The sequence below is a fragment of the Coloeus monedula genome (genome assembly GCF_965178545.1).
Source record: "Coloeus monedula genome assembly, chromosome: 6".
Taxonomy (NCBI): domain Eukaryota; kingdom Metazoa; phylum Chordata; class Aves; order Passeriformes; family Corvidae; genus Coloeus; species Coloeus monedula.
Window position 1 is genome coordinate 26859480 of NC_138786.1, and position 20494 is coordinate 26879973.

A 20494-nucleotide genomic window follows, 5' to 3' on the forward strand; every position below is an offset into this window, starting at 1 on the left:
ACAGTGATGTTCAGAGGCTTTTCATGTAACAGAAATGAATAATAAACTGATGTCCTTTGACAAGGACCTTCCAGTTCTGTTCATGGACACCGGCTTCCAGAAGCATACAAACTTTGTGTTTTCTGTTTCCTATTTTTTAAGAGAATTCTTTGTCATCATGTTTGAAACAATTAGATCTGATCACTGATATTTATGTACTCTTGTTTACACTCTGCCAGACACAGGTTACTAATAGGTGTGCAATTGATTTTAATACCAGGGAAATGCAGCTCATATAACCTTACAAACAACTAATCTCTTTCTAGTGCCTAATATATTGTTCCCAGTAACTTGCTTCATCCTACTTTTTCCTTACAACACAAGTATTTCAACTTTTAGCTTAACTTTCCAGTTAACATATCAGATTTATGCAACTGTACAAGAGCTTGTAGTCTTGTGGTTTTCCTTCGTCAGAAAGCACCATATTTCTCAAATTATATTTTTACATGAGACCATGAATACAGGATTTTTTTGCTAAACTTCATCTAGCAGTATGCTTACCACCAGTACCCTGGCAGCAGCTGTATGGAGCAGCACGGAAGATTCCATCCTCTATAATTTCTCTGCAATACTGCCAGGAAAATATGGAAGCAGTGCTACAAACCTCCTCTCACTATTTGCCAAATTCCTTTCCAGGAGGAGAGATTCCAATTGCTCCATGCCAAAATTTAGTTTTCTTAGGCATAAGTTATTAAAAGGTAGGGTGCACAAGAATACTGGTAAGAAATTAAACTATGTCTTACCATAAATTGTCCAGCAAGTATATAAGAGTGGGATTTATGACTTCCAGCACCTAGTACTTGGGTGTAAACTCTAACCTAGTTAACAGAGAAGACTAGCTGAAACTACTCACTTCTGAATGGCTCGAGCTGACCCAAAGGAACTCTATTGTCAGTGCCATGCAATGAATCGATTTGTCACGCGTTCACTGCGTGCCTCTTAACATGTGTTAAGAACCTCTGACATGACAGTGAAAGACTGATGTTTGAAACAGCCCTTCAGCAGCTAAACTAGGTTGCAGGAAAGTAGAAGACTGACAACTGAATCTTCTGTCAATACCCTTTGCATTCTTCACGCTCAAGACCTCGGATTAAATTCCCCAGCACATTACCAACACTCTGTGTTACCTGGGGCTCCTTCTGTTACTGCCCAGACTACCATCTGTAAGAAGAGGGCAGAGGAATTTTTAATCCTGCTCGTCCTTTGATGTCTCCTGTAAGTTCTTTAGGGTCACATCCTATTCTTTCACTCCTTGTATTCTCCTCCTCCACAAAAAAAAGACAGGACATTGAAAAGGGAGAGGATGTTTATATTACACTGTGAAGAACTTTGGCATCAACTAGTAACTTTGAAGAATAATCCTGAAGATAAAAGATACAGATGAAGGACCAGACCATGTCCAGCAGTCACATGGCATAAAAAGAACGGTTTACAAGGAAATGGATCTCTAGGGAGTAATTTGAAGTTAAAAAAAGATTTCTACATGCAGCCCAGGGAAATGCAGAGTTTTATCAGTATTGGCACAGTCCCCAGCAAAGGAATTAGCAAATGTGGGAGAAAAAGAGCTCACACAATTTCCACTCAACTGTGACTAGGCTAACTGCAGTGAAAAGTGTTTCCACTTAATCTGCACTGACCCCTAACCACCTAATGCCTAGGACATTCCTGTTTATTGAATGGAGATAAGTGGGCAGAAATCATGTCAAGGAGGAGACAAACCAGTATCATGAAACCCAGTCATGACAATTAACAAAGAGACATAAAGAAGCAAATGTTAAGCATGTGTGCATAAATTGAAAATCAGAACAGAGTCAGAATAGAGACTCCGTACATCAGACATCTATTGATTTCTGAAGGAACACTGCAAGGTAGGTGATGACTAAACCAAAACATGTGAATTGAGAAGAGGGATGTAAAGATATGATGAAAGAGGAGAGAGAGGATCTGTTTGAAGCTTAGTAAGAATTCCTAATTTTCCAATTTTATTTGTACATAAAAGCATGTATTTAATTAGAGATGCAAATGAAACAATGTAAGACATGCAAATAATATACCTGTCAAACAAGAGGACAGTTCACAATTTTTCAAATCCCAACCCAACACTTGGCAAAGTAAGAATGGATATTTTTTACTTTTAATGACAGAAATTATCTTAGCACCATGGCCTGCTACTTCAGCCACTCTCCAGAAGTGGACATGTTTACATGAATTATAGTTAAGAAATTGGAGGAATATTTTGCACAATCCAGCACAACTGACAAAAAAAAGCGCCATAGTTAAATTACAGACCATGTCACATCAGTCTTAAGTGCCACAGATTTAACTGCAAAGGAGAAATAGAAAAAATACTTGAAAGGCAACAAATAACTAAAACCACTAGAAAGCAATGACTATAAGGCAAAACCAGATATGAGGATGAACTACTAATTGGTAGTTTTGTGTCGTCACAATACACGCTTTCAGAAGTAGAGAGCAGAAATCAGTGCACCCAAAGTGTTTAGACAGCTCCACACGATCATGGAGTGCTACAGCCCAGAGGGAAAAAAGATGAGCTGAGCAGAGTGTAAAAAAGGGAGGTGCCAGGGTACACAAGCTGCCCAAGGCCACGCTGCCATGGCCTTGGACACAAGTGCACTGAATGCAGAGGAGCAGGTCTGTGCACAGCTACCGAAGGCAGTGGCAAGAGTAGCAACTACAAGAGCACCAACTTACAAGGCAACCTCGGACTCAGCAGTGCAGGCAAAGCTGAAGACAATGACAGTGCTGGGGCAGGCGGGCAGGCATCAACTCCAGTCTAAGGAGGTCAAAAATTAAGAAGGTAAAGGAAAGGTCTCAGACAGAGGGAAGACTATGTCAAGGAAGTACATCAGAGACCAAGAAGGCCCTCCTCAACAGCAACTTCATACAAGAAGTATGAAAATGGTTTGGATGTTCTTCGACAATGAGAGGCCTGACAGGCCACAGTGGCATGGCTAGAAAGCCACTTTCTAGGGTATAGTATAGATGAGGTTAGTGAAATCTCTCTTGGAAAGAAAAAATATGAACTAGCAGGGACCTTGAGAAAAAAAAAGATAAGAATTGGAGTAATCATCAGGAAATCAAACTGTGCAGACAGGGCTGGGATGCTAACTTGAATCTCAGCACAAATATAAACAGTCTTCCTAATAGTGAGATACTTCAATAAGCATGGAGTCTGATGGTATGCTGAACGGTAAAAACAGTGATGGTTTCACTGTCCCCTGCTTCAGAGTAGCATGAGAGCCAAGCCTTCTGAGGCAGGTGAGTCTGGGCAGTCCACTAAGATCTGTACAGTTCTCTTATGGAAAGGATTAGGACTCAGCTCATTCACACTGTTCAAAGCATTTACCATCTGAAAGACGACTCCCCAGTATGAATACCTTCACTCACAGCCAGTACAATGAAAGAGGTGCAGTCTTTTTTCAAACTGCAGTTGGAATTACTGTTGGGAGCAGTGAACTTTGTGTAACAGAATTCAAGTGGGTGGGACAGCCCTGGAATTCAGAACTTCCTGAAAGGACTAAAAGTCAAGCATGACTTAGACTACCTTATGGCTTTTTGGCAAACTGTTTCTTTATTTTCAAAGACACTTCTGTCATTTGTGCCAAGACCTGAACTTTATTTTTGATCCAAAAAAATCACCCTTGTGTTGAAAAAATATGACACAGTTTTTGCTCATGGCCTAAAACAACATAACCAAGATGCATGAATTGTACTACTCTGTTTGTGGTGGGAAACTAACTTTGCAAACGGAAGAGCAATCACCTGCATCCAGTTTTATCATTTGTTTTCCCCACTAGTAAAGAAATGTAAAAGGCAGTGGGGATGATAAGTCAGATGCTCCCACTGCTCTCAGAACACAAAAAACAGAAGACAGACAGTTGTGCTGTAAAGAATGAGTAGAACCTTGCTTATCTTTACATTTCATCTTATTTTATTTTTGGCTTCCAAGAGAATAAGGTGTGGTTTAGAGGTGAGGTCTTTGGGCTACAATACTACACTTCACAACTGGAAAGCAGCTAAGTGGGAATATTTCCTGTAAAGCCTTTTATTTTACTTCTGACATGAAGTCCTTAAATATTATGAACTCTTCCTTTCCTTTAAAGGACCCCTTCAGAATCAGTGCCAAGATAGAAACGGTGAAGTTGGGAATGTCTATCCTGCCAAGGAAGAGGGCCTCAGATTACTGTCTCTCATTATTGCAAGGGTGAGCTTGAGGTTTGATCACTTCATGAATCACTCAATAGGCTGGCACAGCCAACACTATTGTGGCTATTCTGACACTTTTATCACCCATTAACTGCTTTGAAAATATCCTCCAGTTCTTACATTCAGGTGGTTTCATGGAAAGGAATGAGTAGCAGAAAATCCAAAAGACTGATAGCTTATAGACCACACCAGCGCTGATTTGATCCGTTTTAAGACAAGGGGGCCACTCTTATTAATTCCTTATAAAGATGTTTCAGTCTATCTTAAGATTCATGATGGAGATGAGTATGTTACAAAAAACCACCAGCCTGGTGAGAAATCAGTGCAAGAATATCAAAACAAGAGAAACCAGAACGGGTGTCTGCAAAGCAACAAAGATTCTTGGAAAAATTTCTGACTTCCTTTCAGACCATGGGTAATTTGATTAAACACTAATAAAAAAAGTAGTGCCTGAAAGATAATGGGGACAATCCTGAGCTATTTCATTTACAGGCAGTAAGGAAACATAATTGGATGCATTTCTGGATATTTAAGATGATGCCATGATGATTTTTTTGCCTTTTCTTTATACCCCTGTTAGACCTTTTTTACAACTTCTGTATTCTTAGTGCTTTTTTGCCTACATTCTTGGATTTGTTTGTCAAGCTGAGAGACTAAACATTTTAGAAGCTTCGTAGGTAGGGATCAGTGTGCCCCAGACCCCAAGGTCCTCTCCAGAACACATTCTGTAAACCAAGATAGAACCATCCAGGGGAAGGCTCCTTGGGGAGGGGGGCTCATTCAAGCTTCTCACTGGGGAATTTTTTATAGATATGCTAATTAGTAAAACCTATAATGTTATACCAGATCTTTTGGGGGTGCATTTTCCAGTGTGCATTTTGGTGCCTTTGACCCAGATGTGGTACACCTAGGGATCCTTAAAATAAATACCAAGGTAAAATCCCTTTTTCCCTTCTAACTGTGTTTGACTCCTGATTTTAAGACCAGGAAAAGGTATCACTGAAAAGTGCTTATTGCATGAGAAACAAGCACATAAAAACTACTGTATATAAACAGAAGACATGAATACTGAATTTTCTGGATGCCTCCTATCAGGCTCTTATGTTTGTGCAAGAGAAAAGAAAACCATCTTTTATTAGAGTGAATTCATGAAACACTGTGGGTGCTGAAGGCCAGACCTGTTTCACTACTACTTATCTTCTGATTCACTAAGTTATTTTGGAATCCCAAGAAGAGCACTCAGTCTCTGGAGGTGATAGGAGGGGAAATGGCAGGAGAACATCAGCTCCCTTCAGCTTTAACCAGGCCTTTATCAGAGAGTTATGAACGATACTACATACTCCAGCAGAGTGTCCCTAGAGAACCCTAAAGTGTCTGACTACTGCTGGCCTGGGGCTACAGTTTCTTCACTGGCAAAGGGTCAGTCCAGACCTGTCCATACAAGGGAGAAAAATGAGATTTCTATTCTTCAGTCCCCAAATGGGCAACCTAAGAACAGCAGACAGCCGTAGCTCTTTGCTCCCAGGACACCAGCCAGCACAATGAGGAAAACAAACAAAATGAGGTCAAAAGTCTGCACCGTTTTCTTTCTGTTCATCCTCATTAAAAGCCTGAATCACAGGTCCTAAAGGAATGGTGCCCCCAGTGCAGTATATCAACATGGAGTCCTTTATAAAAGACTTAAGTCCTTTACTCACAGTGACATGTAGTTTATAACAGTTAACACAGACATTGCCTGAAAGGCTCTTTAATTCCACACAATTCCTACGATTCCAGTGCACACTCTTCTGATATCTAGAAAGGCACTATCAGACCAAGGATGGGTTTCTTGACTTGTCATGCCCACCAAATACAGCACACCTGTCAGTTTCTCTACCTTTAGACCATGCATGGACTACCCATCCAGTTTATCATTTTACCTTTTCCATTCTAAACAGCCTGAAATTGTAGCTGTAATTAGCAGATTATCATCCACAGGAAAAGATCAAATACATATTTGAGTAGTACTGATTTTTCTGTATATGATTGTCAAGAGTTCTCATTGCCCACTTGGTACTACACTAGATATCATCCCAATGGAGGAGAGAGTGTTCAACAGAACTCATTCCAGAGCTCTCACAGAATCACACATCTCAAAACAGCCTTTCTGTACTAGCTCCCCCTGAAAAAGCCTCAACATGTCTGCGTCAGGAAGTTGCAAATGACCTGTAAATACCAGAAGCGTCCCAAGAACTTCCAAGAATCCCTATCACCACAAAAGTCAGCTACATGGTCAACAAAAGCTACTGCTTCTTTGCAAGAAGAGTATGAACGTCTCTTTATTTACAGTAATGAGAAGGTATGACCAAGCACAGCATATGCACTCTGAGGGAACTGCACAGTCAATAGTAGACAGTGTATCCTTTTGGAAGCACATTTTGAAACATCTCACTACAAGAAAGACATTGAGGTGCTGGAGCATGTCCAGAGAAGGACAGTAGTGTTGGTGAAGGGTCTGGAGTACAAGTCTTACAAGGAGGGGCTGAAGGAGCTGGGGTTTTAGCCTGGAGGAGGCTGAGGGGAGACCTTATCTCTGTCAACAACTACCTGAAAGGAGATTCTAGTCAGGTGGGGTTTGGCCTCTTCTGCCAGATAACAAGTGACAGGACAAGAAAAAATGTCCTCAAGTTGTGCCAGGGGAAGTTTAGACTGGACATTAGGAAAAGTTAATTCACTGAAAGGATGTTCAGGTACTGGAACAAGCTGCCCAGGAAAGTGGTGGAATCACCATCCCTGAAAGCGTTCAAAAGATGTGTAGATGTGGCACTTGGGGACGTGGTTTAGTGGTGGACTGAGCAGTGAGGGATTAACAGCTGGACTCAATCTTAAAGGACTTTTCCAACCTAAATAACTATATGATTTTATTTGCATTGCCCTGTGTTGCAAATGAATGGTTTGTGCTGTTTAAAGTATCAGAGGTAAATGTTTTGGCAAAAAGCAGGTTTTCATATGAATTTGTAACTTTAACAGAGTTCAGGGGCAAGTTTCACTCTATTACTTACCAAATGAATGAAACATAAAAAGGAAAATCAAATCAGAATCAAAGAACATAAGCACAAAAGATAAGGATGCAGAAGGGTTTAGCAGCACTTAATAATTAACTGATTTAACAACTATAAAGCAATCCATCCAATAGGATTTACTATAATTATAACAGTGACTTAATGATAGATTTACATTAACAACATTAGTACGTAATCAAGTCACACACATGCACAGAGGCGAAGAAATGTATACATCTATATCTTTGTGTGTTCCTCCACACAGGAAGTAATTCCATCTTGTGTTAAAAAAAACAGTGCCATGTACCCTGCCATAGTGTCATAACCATACCTGAAGTAGCCAAGCTAGAATCTCTTACTATATCCTCTTATATCTCAGTATTTTTGGACGGCTGTGTAGAAGCAGTTGTTGTTGGGACACTGAATATCTGCTTCACTGTCTTCTATGCTCAGAGCCTCCTCAGAGAAGACTAGGTTTTGAAGTTACTCTCAGGGATGAATGATGAGAAGCCAGTTCCATTCCCAGAACATTACCAAGGCAGGCTTCATTGATACAACCTTGTGAAGGAGCAGGCTGCAGCATGCAGGGCGCAGAGAGGCCTGTGCTTGGCTTTGCAGGCAGTCACGGACACTGCTGTATATGCACATGTTGAGGGCACGCAGAGCAGTGCCCAGACTTGTGCGTCTGAAGAAGGTGTGGTTACTGTGGCAGTGAAGGTGGACAAACACCATCCTCTCCTATTATCTCCCCAGCATAACCTTGTAGCTCTAGAGTCAAGCACCTTTCAGACATCTTCCTCACAGCCTCAGCTAGAAATTGTTGCCAGCTTCCAAGGTAGGGACCACAGCTTTGCCAACAAGTACTCCAGTAGCGTGTGGAGTCTGCCAGTGCCAGCTGAGACTCCCAAATGTGCTTCCTAACAGCTGAGTCTCTCAATGCCAGCTGGACTCCAGAAGAGGAAAGCAGTCAAACAAACACTTGGAGGAGGCTAAGAAGGTGGAATGTTAAACTGAGCACAAGTTTAAGCAGTGTATTAAACAGTTTGTCAGCCAAGATTTCAAATGTCTTCCTTGCATCATGGCTAGAATCTTCTGCTCCTGTAAGTAGTACCTGCCTCCAAAGCACACACAGCCAGAGTAATGTGTGCTTTATTCTTTGCATACACTTATTCCTTCCTCTTTATGCATTTGGGAATCTGGGCTTTGAAAGTAAAGGCATAGAGGCATGAGGTGATTGTTCTGCATTCTTTTAAAGCTCGTGCCAGGTGCAAGTAAGAAAAGCAGAGAAATAAGCTGTGTATTTCTTACAAGATGTAAAGACGCCAGTGCAGCCTTCCCTGAGCTCCCCATGCCAGGTACTCCTATCCACTGTGTGTAAGAGTTACCAAGCCACATGCAGAAGAGCAAGGCAGGCAGCAGGGCTGCAGAGAATTGGGAATGGCTTTGCACAGCACACAAAACAGCCAGAAAGGTTCTAAAACCCATAAAAATGAATTTGACTTCGGAAATAACATTCAGAACACTGCTCTGTCAAAATAAGGCAGAGTGAGAAAGAGAAGCTGATTAGTGTATTTTAGTAGCATTCACAAAATGCATTTCCTTCAAATAGCACAAGCATTTGGTTGCACCTAGAAAACAAACACCAGCAATTACAGCCATCTTCTCTCCTCTCTTTCTTCCTAAGATGAAACCATACTCTGAAAATTGAGTCAGTGTCACAAAGGACCAAGCTGGCAGGAGGAATATCAATCAGGTCACCAGGCAAAAAAGAGGGAATTTTACATCTATTCGTCAGTGTTGTGCCTTCTCAGCAGCAAATAAGGATACTTTATGGAAAAGTAATACATATATACACCTTTACGGAAAACACTTTTTTGCCCTTTACCAATGGAAAAGCCAATGCTGATAGAAAACTTAATTGGTAACCCAACATTCAATGTGAAAGAATAAATTTTTCTTCAAAGCAAATTTCCAGTGAAATGGAGTTATAGATTCTCCTTAATTATATTTTATTTTAAAAAGGAAAGGAAAAAAAATTCTGTAATTCTGTGCACTAGATCTATTTGAAGGAACTAGAACATTTACTGTTTTATATCTCACCACATCTGAATAAGGGAGATAAAATAGGTAAAATAGGACAAGAATTAAGGCACCAAGGCTAAGGAGTCTTCCCCAAATCATAGGGAAAACTTGTGGCTGAAAACCAGCGCTAGGAAATCTGACTCCCCTTGCCACATTATAAGAAAGGTAGGCAAAGAGAGCTGGAAGGTTGCATTACCTAACTTAAATACACGCTAAAAGAAAAAATTTATTTTTTTTATGCATTTACTTTTAGTAGTATGTTAGGTTGATTGAAAGAATGACAAATGTCTCCAGTGCTGCCAGTGCTTATAATTCTACTCTGAATTCAGTTCTCTACAGTGTTTTTCTTAAACATGCAGTTTCTGGAGCCATGTAATGACATGAAAATTACAGCAACAAAAATGACTTAATAGTTACCCAGGATAGCAAACACAAACTGGAAAGACTCAGAAACCAGATGGCTCATAAATATGTTTAATTTGATGATTTTTAACCCTATCTGTGAAACCTGAGCTTAGAGAATACAAAAAACAGAAGAACAGTGCTTGCTATACTTTTTCCCTTTGCCATTCTCAGGAAGATTACACAAAGATACTTTGACCAGCTTTATTTCTTGCCCCTTTGTGTATTTGTGTCACAAAGGATGAAAGGACATGCTGAAGAATATTCCTGTATGTAGCTGATGTTTCTTTAAAAGCTCATGGGAGCACTTCTGTGTATGCTAGAGAGTATGAAACATTCTGTGCATAAAATTTAAGCCTGGGCTCAAAACTTTTTTACTATCTTCCTTTAAGATGATAAATGCGAACCCTCGCTCTCCACCTTCAGAACAGTTTCAGTCCTATCCATAAATGTTTAAGAGCACCTCCTCTTAACAACACTCTGTACATGGTGTGGATCAAAGTTGAAAACAGACTATTTTGTCTGAAGGGCTAGGGGGAGACTTGAACAGCACACAACATCATGGTGTGTATCTTATTCCTCAGTGCCATAGCATCAATGGTAGGATTCAGACTGTTAGCCCAAATTTGTCCCCTAAAACTGTTACAAGTTTTGTTAACTGAATGCAAAAAAACTAACATGTTCCAAAAATAAGAAACTGTCAAAACCAGAACTAAATGATAGCTAAACCAAATATTTTTCTAGTTAGTAAAACAGAATTGTAGGTGTTTTCACTGTGGTACAAATTCATAAGGCAGTTGCCAGCTCACTGACACCAAGCTGACAAGGCTGGCATTGAGCACTTGCTCCCTTGGAGAGTTTGAAAAGCAGCCATCCCTGAGTTAGATCAGGGTGTATTCACATAGTCTGAATTCAGATGTCTAATCCTACAGGCTGGTTTCACAAGATACTTATTTCCAAGACTGTTGGGAGAGATTCAGAAAACAAACCCCAGAAGACTAAGAGTTTCCCAGAACAATTTCTTCCGCCCCAGCACACCTTGCTTTTAGCCCCACAGTGAGACTGATCCCCTTCTTGTCCTTGTGCAGCAATCACCATACCCTCAGTTGTACCTAACACAAGCTGTAAAAGGTCACATCGTAACTGAAACATTAAAATTACGTACAAAGCAAGAAAGCTTTTAACCTAGATCATTTCAAAGCATCCCTGCAGTACAACTGACAAAGCTGAGATGAGACCCTGCAACCACTTGGGGTTTGCCTAGAGAGTTTGAGACAAGCATGAAAGCTGGAGAGACCAGATCACCCGAATGTTGACCTCCATGTTCACTCAGTCTCAAGAGCCCAAAGAAACCAGTAGAAGAATCAGCACTTCTATTTCTGAAATTCTGCATTTACTTGTGTGCTGCTTTTGGCTGGGGCAGAGTTAATTTTCTTCACAGCAGCTGGTATGGGGCTATATTTTGGATTGGTGCTGAACATAGTGATGATAATATAGTGATGTTTTTATTATTGCTGAGCTTACACAGAGCTGAGGCCTCTTCTGCTTTCCATGCTGCCACAGCAGTGAGGGGACTGGAGGTGCATGGGAGGTTGGGAGGAGACACAGCCAGGACAGGTGATGCCAACTGACCAAAGGGATATTCCAGACCGTGTGGCTTCATGATCAGCATAAAAAATGTGGGGAAGAAAAAGGAAGAGGGGGATGTTCAGAGTGATGGTGTTTGTCTTCCCAAGTCACCATTACATGTGATAAGGCCCCCTCTCCTGGAGATGGGTGAGCACCTCTTTGCCTATGGGAAGCAGTGCATGAATTCCTTGTTTTGTTTTGCTTGTGTGCACAGCTTTTGTTTTTCCTATCAAACTGTCTTTACCCCAACCCCTGAGTTTTCTGACTTTTGCCCTCCTGATTCTCCCCCCACTCCGACTGGTGGGGGAGTGAGTGAAGGGCTGCATAGGGCTTCGTTGCTGGCTGGGATTAAACCACAACAACTTGATATAAGTTACCCCTCACCTTCCTCAGTGCAAGAATATCAATAACAGTATTAATTAGGCTGTTGCTTCTCATCAATCCTTCTTATTGCAGCCACAAAGCAATTCCTACCAGTAATGAAATAACTTCTCCATCTTACCCTACGTATACCTTAGTACAAAAGTGATTGTAATTTCTTCTGAAACTTAATTGAAAACAACTACTGGCTAGATTTACCAAAGCTGATAACCTGTACACTCACATGCTGCACGGATCCCTGAAAAACTGTAATCACTATATAAAATAAATAATTAATGTACTATCACACAAAATCAAAAGCAGCCCCTGAGTAGTGTACAGTTTTGGATAACCGCATCCACTGCGGGAAGACAACATGTTTAGAGCAAAGGGGTTTTCCACTTATTTTCAGGTTCTAAAATAAGTTCTAAATAATCTGCAAAAAAACCCCACCCACCATATTTTTCCTTTCATTAATTTTCACACACACATATATATACAGGAAGGCATACAAGAGAGGAAAAAAATTGTGTGGGAATCAGAATATGAAGGTAAGAAATAAAAATCTTATGCCCTGTCCAAAATTTAGCAAATAAAAAATGAAAATAGCTTTTGGAAGGTAGGCTAAATACTTGTGTCTCGTCAGACCAATCTAGCACAGCCCTAGATGAGGTGAAAAGAGCTAGATCTGCGTACATCTCCCAGTTTTCTATCCATCTGAATAGCTAGAACACAAGCCCTTCTAACACAGCTAAATAAAATCCAGCTTGGTTTACTCCTGTTGTTTTGCCTATAATTAATTCACAAGTTTATTTTTTGCAAATTTTACTGACTTTTGTCTGTAGGACTGCAACAGACTGACGAACACAATGTCAAACTCTGGGAAAGTTTAGATTCTTCTAAGAACCTGATAGATCTTGAAGGGCCAGGAGGCATGTGGGACTTCAGGAAAGTTGAAAAAATTTAGTAATAGCAATGATTATGCTATCAGGGCTTATAGGATTCATAAAATCCAGTTTCTCACTAAACTCTAGTCTGAACTGTTTGCCTGCATGGGGTTAAAGAAAGCTTCCTTCCGAGGTTGTAAATACTATTCGGGTTCCTGCAGTGACTATAAACACGGAAAATACTCCTGTTGTGAACTACATACTTTAAAAGTGTTACTCATGTAAAGAGATTTGAATTCCAGCACAGTACACATCAAAATACCACAGAGAAAACTCTAAAAACATGTTAGAGACCATGGAAATTTTAAGCAGTCATGCTTTTATGTGATTCTATTTGCTGAAGTCAAAGTAATAAATAGGTCTTTAATCACTCAGAGCTCAGTAGGAAAAAAAAAATATAAAGAGCAAATATTTGGAAAATTTAAACTGCAGTTAAATATAACAACAAAACCAGAAAATTTTTAAAAATCAAGACATCTGAGTTATTAGAAGTGTGTAAGCATAATCATCCATGCTCCTGCATTGTCTAAAATATTAGTCAAGGCACACGGGTCTGCAAAACCACGAAATTAATTATCCAGTGAAGCAAAGCCATTGTTCAGTTCTGTTCCAGAGTGAATTCAGCTTTGCCTGAGGTTGCTTGAGTTCAGGCTGACAGCTGCTAACCCCTCTTTTGGTAATCCAAAACCACACTGGCTGGGCTCCTCATCTCCACTGGAAAAGATTTCCTTCATCCTGCTCTGCCGCCCAGCCTTGGCCACCTCCTCTCCTCTGTGTGTATCCCCACTTTCCTCCTGCCTCCCTAAGGCCAGGAAAGCAGAGCAGATATGGTAAGGCAGAGCTACAAGGGAAAGTGCACAAGCAGAGTTCACCCTCAGCATATAGAAAAAGGTCTTGGTCACAACTGCAGAGCCACTCAAACCAGCCCTGCATGACTGCATGGAAGCAGGCGCTTCCAACAGCACCTCTGATGTGGGAATTGTGATTCCAGCCGACTGTGACTCTGAACCAGTAACCTGTCTGGTTCAGCTCTCATTGAATTTCCAGCATGACCCTCAGTTCTGCTTCAAGGCAGGAAAAAAAACATCCAGTTTGAGTTTCTACTGGCTTCTGAATAGCACAAAAACTCTTCACCAGAACAATGTAGGAATAGATACTTATCACCTCCTGTACTTAATTCTGTGCAACAGAACACCATCACATCCTTTCATGTCACTTACTACTGTCACTCTCAGTTACTTCATCACTCCTGTATTTTTAATATGTAAATATGTATCACCATCAACATAGACACAGAGGAGAGGTGTGGATGCTCTAACTCCAGAAAGTTCGGCTGTTTATGCCCTCAAACACATGCTGTGCTACAAACTGGGAAAAAAAAAACCTAACTGAGCAACTGAAATACATGAATAAATGCATCATTCTTGGCTGATAAGCCAAAGCTTATGGGATTTCAGATACCAATTAGCTGAAAATCTGTGATGTCTTATTAAAAGACATGGTTCTCCCATTAGACAGGGCAAAAGTTCATCTGAGTTGCAAGGATAAATCTGTGCTTTTTGAAAAGACTTCAGCTTTTAATTTTATATTATAATTCTATATTTCACTTTTATTCTTGACTAACTCTGATGAGGCTGTTGTACAATAGGTTTTTAAACTCAATCAGTGCAAATGTCAGGGAGGTTTATACCTTCACAGGGAATAGAATAGTTCAGTTGGAAGGGACCTACAACAATCACATAGTCCAAATGCCTAAAATAAATATAAAGCCAGCTGGAAATCTTAAGTTTTTCACCAACAAGTGGAAAATTGTGTCAAGTTTCATGGTTTTACAGCCAGCTTTTTGTTAGGGAGCACATATAGAAAATCAACCTGAAGTTCTCCTAAAAAGATAACATTTGGCCTGTGGGTGAATATCTCACTGAAATTCTGAGCTCTTTATTTACTCAGTACACATGGCAGAGTTGCTTTTTCTAGGTGAGGAAGACTGGAATGTCACCTCTGTTTCCTTTTATGTCATTTCTCTCTGTTTCCATTTCTCCTCGCGGGTCCAGTTGTGCTGGTAGGGTACAACTGGGAGAAGCCACAACATGGAGATACACCACGTTGAGGAAAGCAAAATGCTTCAGTGACACCCTGCTGCTTGCCTGGAAGCTGTAATCCTTTAAGCACTGCAGAGGCCCAGAGAGGTCCTGACACCACATTTGCTTAATTGTAAAGGTTCTACACCTTGACTTCCCTCCTGTGCATCCAGCACAAAAAGGCGGGAAGCTGACCTTCCCCAGGCACAGACCCTCTGTAACCTAGTGGTGCTGAACAAGTCACAATCTGAAACAAAGGCTCTCTATGTTCCTCCTGCAACACACAACACACCACTGTGGTCTGTTAGCACTCTCATAAGGGAGCTGTTCTCCCTACGCACTCAGAGCACATCTGTCAGCTACAAGTCACCTCTCATCAAACACTACAATTCACTCCTTTTCCAAGCCAGCCTGCTCTCCTACCTGCCATGGGTTTCATCTTTGGACATGCTGTTAGCGGGCCACATCAAAGCACTGGGTTTGTTACATGCCAGTAGACGAGAGAAGCAGAGGAGCAATTATAATGGAATGGGAGGAAGAGGAATTGTAAGAGGAAGGACTGATGCTGAGAGGCAGGAAAAGACTATAAGCCTGATCCAATTAATTAACATAATTAATGTCATTATTTTCCTCCTCTGATTGAAGGACTCAATACAGGAATCATGCTTACTCGTAAGAGTCTCAGATAAAAGTCTCCAGATACAGAAGGCAAGATGTTGCATGGCTGTAACTGTATTCCCATAGACATTCATCAATTTATGTTAACTATGAACCCTGTGGGTTCCTTCCTCTCCATATATTTCTGGAAAGAGCTCGCCTGCCTCTCCTTTCAGCAGCCACTTTGTGCTTCTGCTTTTACTAAAGGTTTGTAAAAAGTTAATTTTGTTTCTTTTATTTCTGAGAAACTTGACCCAATACCAAGCTACAAACAGTACAGTCACTGTCTGCATGTAGAGTAATGAGCATCAGCCTAAGAACAATCACCTGCATGCACAAGTCTATGTACAGATTGGAATGTGATATTATAAAATAACTGGACAGTTTTAATTCAGGATTTTCCAAATTACTGGCAAGCCCAAAGAGATTTTAAAAAAGCAAACCAAACAAAAACCTGTCACAGGTCAACCTAAAAATCTTCCAGAGCAGAAGTTTTATAAAATTGCACAGACCAACACACTGCAGGGAGTGCTGGATTAGAAGAGCTCATGTCAAAACGAAACATTTAATAACTAATCATGTTTTATGCTTTTGAAATAAATATTTCAGATTTCTGAATGCAAGGCTTTTCTGTGCAAAAGTGTGAAACAACAACAACAAAAAAATTAAAACATGTAGATATATTTGAATGTCTCAGTATGAACTACCTGGTGCACACACAAAACAAATGACCAAATGTAGAAGCTCAAAACCTAGACCACTTTATGAAGCATTTCACTTTATTGTCACACATCAGCAGTTTTCACTAAAATTAATTCAAGATGAAAATTTCTCTCCACTCTTGTCACAGACATCACAGATGCACTTCCACACACCAGCACAGCCAGCATGCACTGCTTCACATATACAAGCAGGCTGAAGACAGGAACTCTCCTGTCCCGTGTATCTGTTTAGTACTCCAGGGAGTGGGAGAGGAATGCTTGTGAAACTTCACTGGAGTGAGGCATCCTTTTCTCCAACTTTGATCTTTTGGATTAATTAGAAAATGTGCAGCTATGTGACATGGACAGAAAGATGGATTTCTTCTATGGCTGCTCATAAGACATTGACTTCAGCTCTAAAGTAAAAGTACAGGCGGCTCACTACCTGATTTCTGCCTCCTGCAACTTAGTCTTCCCTCCTGATGCAGTTTAGAAATCCCTGTGTTTGTCTGCATGTGCTCCCTTACTGTGGGATTCCCATAGATTTATCATATCCTTTTCCACTGTATTTCAAAGACTCCTCAGCTTGGTAATGTCCAAGACTTAAAAAGAACTGTCTTGTTTTCATTTCAAGGCATCCACCCAATATTTGACTTTCAGTGACAGCCATAGCGCCTTGAATTGGATATTCGGACTGGGCACAGTGTATGGAGACATGCTGTCATTTGCACAGTAAAGCACTGTGGATACAACTCCTAAGACAAATTTCAAGGATCATTCGATGCTGTTCTGGTTGGAACCATTTAAGTGAAATCACTACTGCTCCTGTGTGCTACTTTAACTGAGCAGAGATAGGCACAAGAAGAAGAAAATAAGAGCGAAGTTCTTCAATGAAGAGACAAAAGAGAAGACATGGTCCCATCCCTTTCATGCTTGACATGCTCTCCTCCAACAAAGAGGTACACAAAACACTAAACATTTGTCTAAGTGAAATAGATGCACTGGTTTATTTTAAGTTGGCTTACAACAAAATAAGGTACTTCCATATCTTCATACTCATGTGGACTGATTAAACTTAAGCCAGTTTATACTCCTCTTCTACAAAACAGGTCAACTCAGTTCTGAGAGGCAGATAAACCCAGGGCAAGACACAAAAGGTTTGGGGCTTCTGAAAACTGTTTGTTAGACAGATGCAAGCGTCCAGGAATGGGGGGTTCTTCATTGCCACACTGATACACCATTCCCCAAACAAAAAGATGGCTGTCTTACTCCTAAACCCACCATCAAGCTTCCTATGCTTCTCTGCCTAAGAAAGGATTCAACAAAATCCAAAACCGTAACTATTCACCAGGCTGAAATTAAACGTAAGTTACCCTATTCTGTGACAGCTGCACTACAAGTGCTGGAAGGGACTGTAAAGAAATCCTGACAAAATGCCTCTGCTAATATTATCTCACGGACTGTGGTTATACTCAATAGCTAAACTCTGAGCAATGACATAAACCTGACCACACATTCAGAAGTGTGGTTGAGGTTTGCTCAGTAGGTATGATCTACTGTAATTTTGCAGATAGCTGGCTCTGCACAATCAAAGGCAAGAGTATGACATGTGGCCAAGCACAGCCTAGTTTCTCACAGAAGAGAAAAGGACGGACCTACCCAGCCCTCACCAAGCTCGAGTAATCAAAAGAAAAGAATCCAATATGAAGGCTCAAAGTAACGCTGGTACTTAAAATAAAAAGGAAATTCTCCCAGACATTCATTTGGCAGCTTTTTTCACCTTATTCCTAACCACCTCCTGAGACCTGAGGTTAGTGTGCAACCTCAGCCTCCAAATGACTGTGAAGTGGCTTTCACACTGAACAATGCAATGCATACCTGTGCCCTGAGTCCTTTCCCGGTTTTGTTACCTTCGGTTTGGTGGTTCTTTTTCTGAGGGTTTTTTCCTACTGTCGTTCTCTACAACTTCCTGAATTTTCTCAGTGTCTTAATTTTTGCACCAAGAGGAGTTACAACATCCCCCAGTGTTTTGATGTGCCAAAAATTGTCAGTGGATGGGAACTCTGAAATCATCCTTTTATGACAGAGCTCATTAGAAATTCATATGCCAGCCAGGAAAATAAAAGAGAGAAAATAGGACCTGCAAATCCCTCATCACTTGGACCTTGGGCTTTCCAAATAAAGAGGGAAATGTAAAGCCACTCCAATAATATGCTGCAGTAAAAATTCTGCAGTGGAAATACAAGTGGTTTTTAAATTAATTGACTATAGAGTCTGAGAGCTGACCATAATAGTCCTCATAGTGAGGCAAGGAACCCGCATGTGAAGATTATGACAGCAGCTACACAGTTAAACGCTCATGCATTGAAGTCTCACCCTGGGTGATTATTTTTGGCAGAAGATTGGAGAGAGATTGTAAAATGTACGTTTATTTTCATTTAGCTCTTTACTTACTCTTTCTGTAACACACCCTTTTTAAAATCTCTTTCCTAATACAGACATGCTTCATATCATAGACTTGGATATACAGCAAATATAATTATTGTTCCTTACATTAATCTTACTTGCATGTTGAAAGCCACTCCACCAAAAACACTGGAAAGATACTTAGCAGTTCTTGATGAGACCACATGCCATAAAAGTTGAGGCTTTAGGGACATACAGCTCTTCCAGCATGAGGCACATTTGTCCTGGGACCCTTCGAAAGTAAAACAACCTCCTTCCTCCCAATAGAAATAAAAGGCCAGAAATAGCCTGAAATCAACAACTCTGTGCTATGCCTTAACATACAATTGTAAATAGAACTAAATCGTGAAACCTGCTTAGAAACTAATGTCCCAGTGTGTCTTCAGATAAAAGTAAATATATGCAAGTTCATCATTTAGTCAGAGAGAGAAATGCACTGCGCTAGCAAGAGCTAGCTGTAGCGGCCAACAACCTGTTTGCCTTTCCTCCTTTCCTGCATGGAAGTTACATGATCTGTTACACTGAGAAATACAAAGTGTCTCCTGATCCTTGTCTAAGGGTCAAGTTGTAGTCACTGTACCTACACTGGGGGTACTACTGTAACTGCAGATCTCTGAGAAGTTCAGCATGTCCTGATTGAGGCTTTTCTTTCCTAATTTGCTTGGCACTGTGCACATGTAGTAAATGTGTCCCACTCCTACTTTATTCTCCCATCTTTGGTTGCATGCATGCTTCCACCTCCCAACTTCTCTCCTATTCCTGCAGCTTCCCTCCTAACATCTCTCTTCTCTCCTACTGTCACTTCATTTCTTTTGCTGTACTTCAGAACCAAAGCTGACAGTGACAAACAGCAGCACAAAGATTCCTTTCAAAACAGCCTGAGAACCACTTTCCAGGTGGGAGCTCCTAAGTCCATCTTTTATAGTCCAAATATTTTCTTCTCTCTTTATCTCTGTCCCTCATCTCCCTGCTTAAACAAAGCATCCTCTCCAAATGACACCCTTTCCTGTAAGCAACCTTCTCTATTCCTGGAGCATTACTTTCACCCACCTCTCCAAAATAGCCCCAAAGAAAACAATCCAATAGCCAGAGAAACAAAATGGTCCTAGGGTAAAGCTGTTAGTTTCATGCTGAACCCTTGTACAACTACTGCCTGCATCCAGCCTCAGAGCCTCGACAGCAGCAGCTTTTCTAAAACTACAGATCACCTATTCATTTCAGTGAACAAAATTCACTTACAATCAATAACCATCAAGATTCATCTTCCCGCATGTCACGCACTTTATATATGTTTCATGCATGTACTTTCACTCCCCATCTCCCCTTTTCCCCCTACTGTTCTGAAAAGAACATTTTTCTGGTTTTAAAGGTAAAAGGGAAGGGGCAATAAGTCTGAGTCTCTGGGCAGAAGAGGGACTTTGCAAAATAAGGAGATAAGGGGAAAGAAAAATAAGTTCCTTACCCACTGCGGTGACCCACAGCACCAGCTGTGGTAGCCGGTTCATGGCTCTGCGGGGTGCGGGCTGGTCCCACCCGGGTGCGCGGCTATGGAGGGGATGTGCCAGGCTCTTCCTGCGGGCTCCGCTGGAGCTCTGAGACCGGGCTTGGGCTCCTGCTGCCTTGGAGGAAAATTCCCACCTCCTGCTCGGGAAGGCTCGTATGGGTCCTAGAGCCACCCTCCCTTCCTTGCCTCCTCCTCCTCCCGTTTTGCATACCGCTTCTGCACGATCAGCAAATCCAAAAGGCAGTTGCTTCAGACATGAACATATCCATCTATAAATTTGCAGGCATTAGTACTCACGAGGACAAGATGAATTCCTAATCTTACTGGGTTGCTCCCCGCTCTCAGTCTTCTCTTGTAG

General features: G+C 41.0%; 1 protein-coding gene across 1 annotated transcript in view; it reads right to left on the reverse strand.

Annotated features, from left to right (window-relative positions):
* Positions 1 to 20137, reverse strand: part of LTK (leukocyte receptor tyrosine kinase) — a gene marked incomplete at both ends in the record, with an annotated part of 90165 nt that extends 70028 nt beyond the window's left edge. The window contains one exon of the mRNA XM_082284214.1: positions 20095 to 20137. Within this exon, the coding sequence (XP_082140340.1) occupies positions 20095 to 20137 (43 nt within the window). The remainder of the gene's footprint in view (positions 1 to 20094) is intronic.
* Between the last annotated feature and the right edge of the window lie 357 nt (positions 20138 to 20494).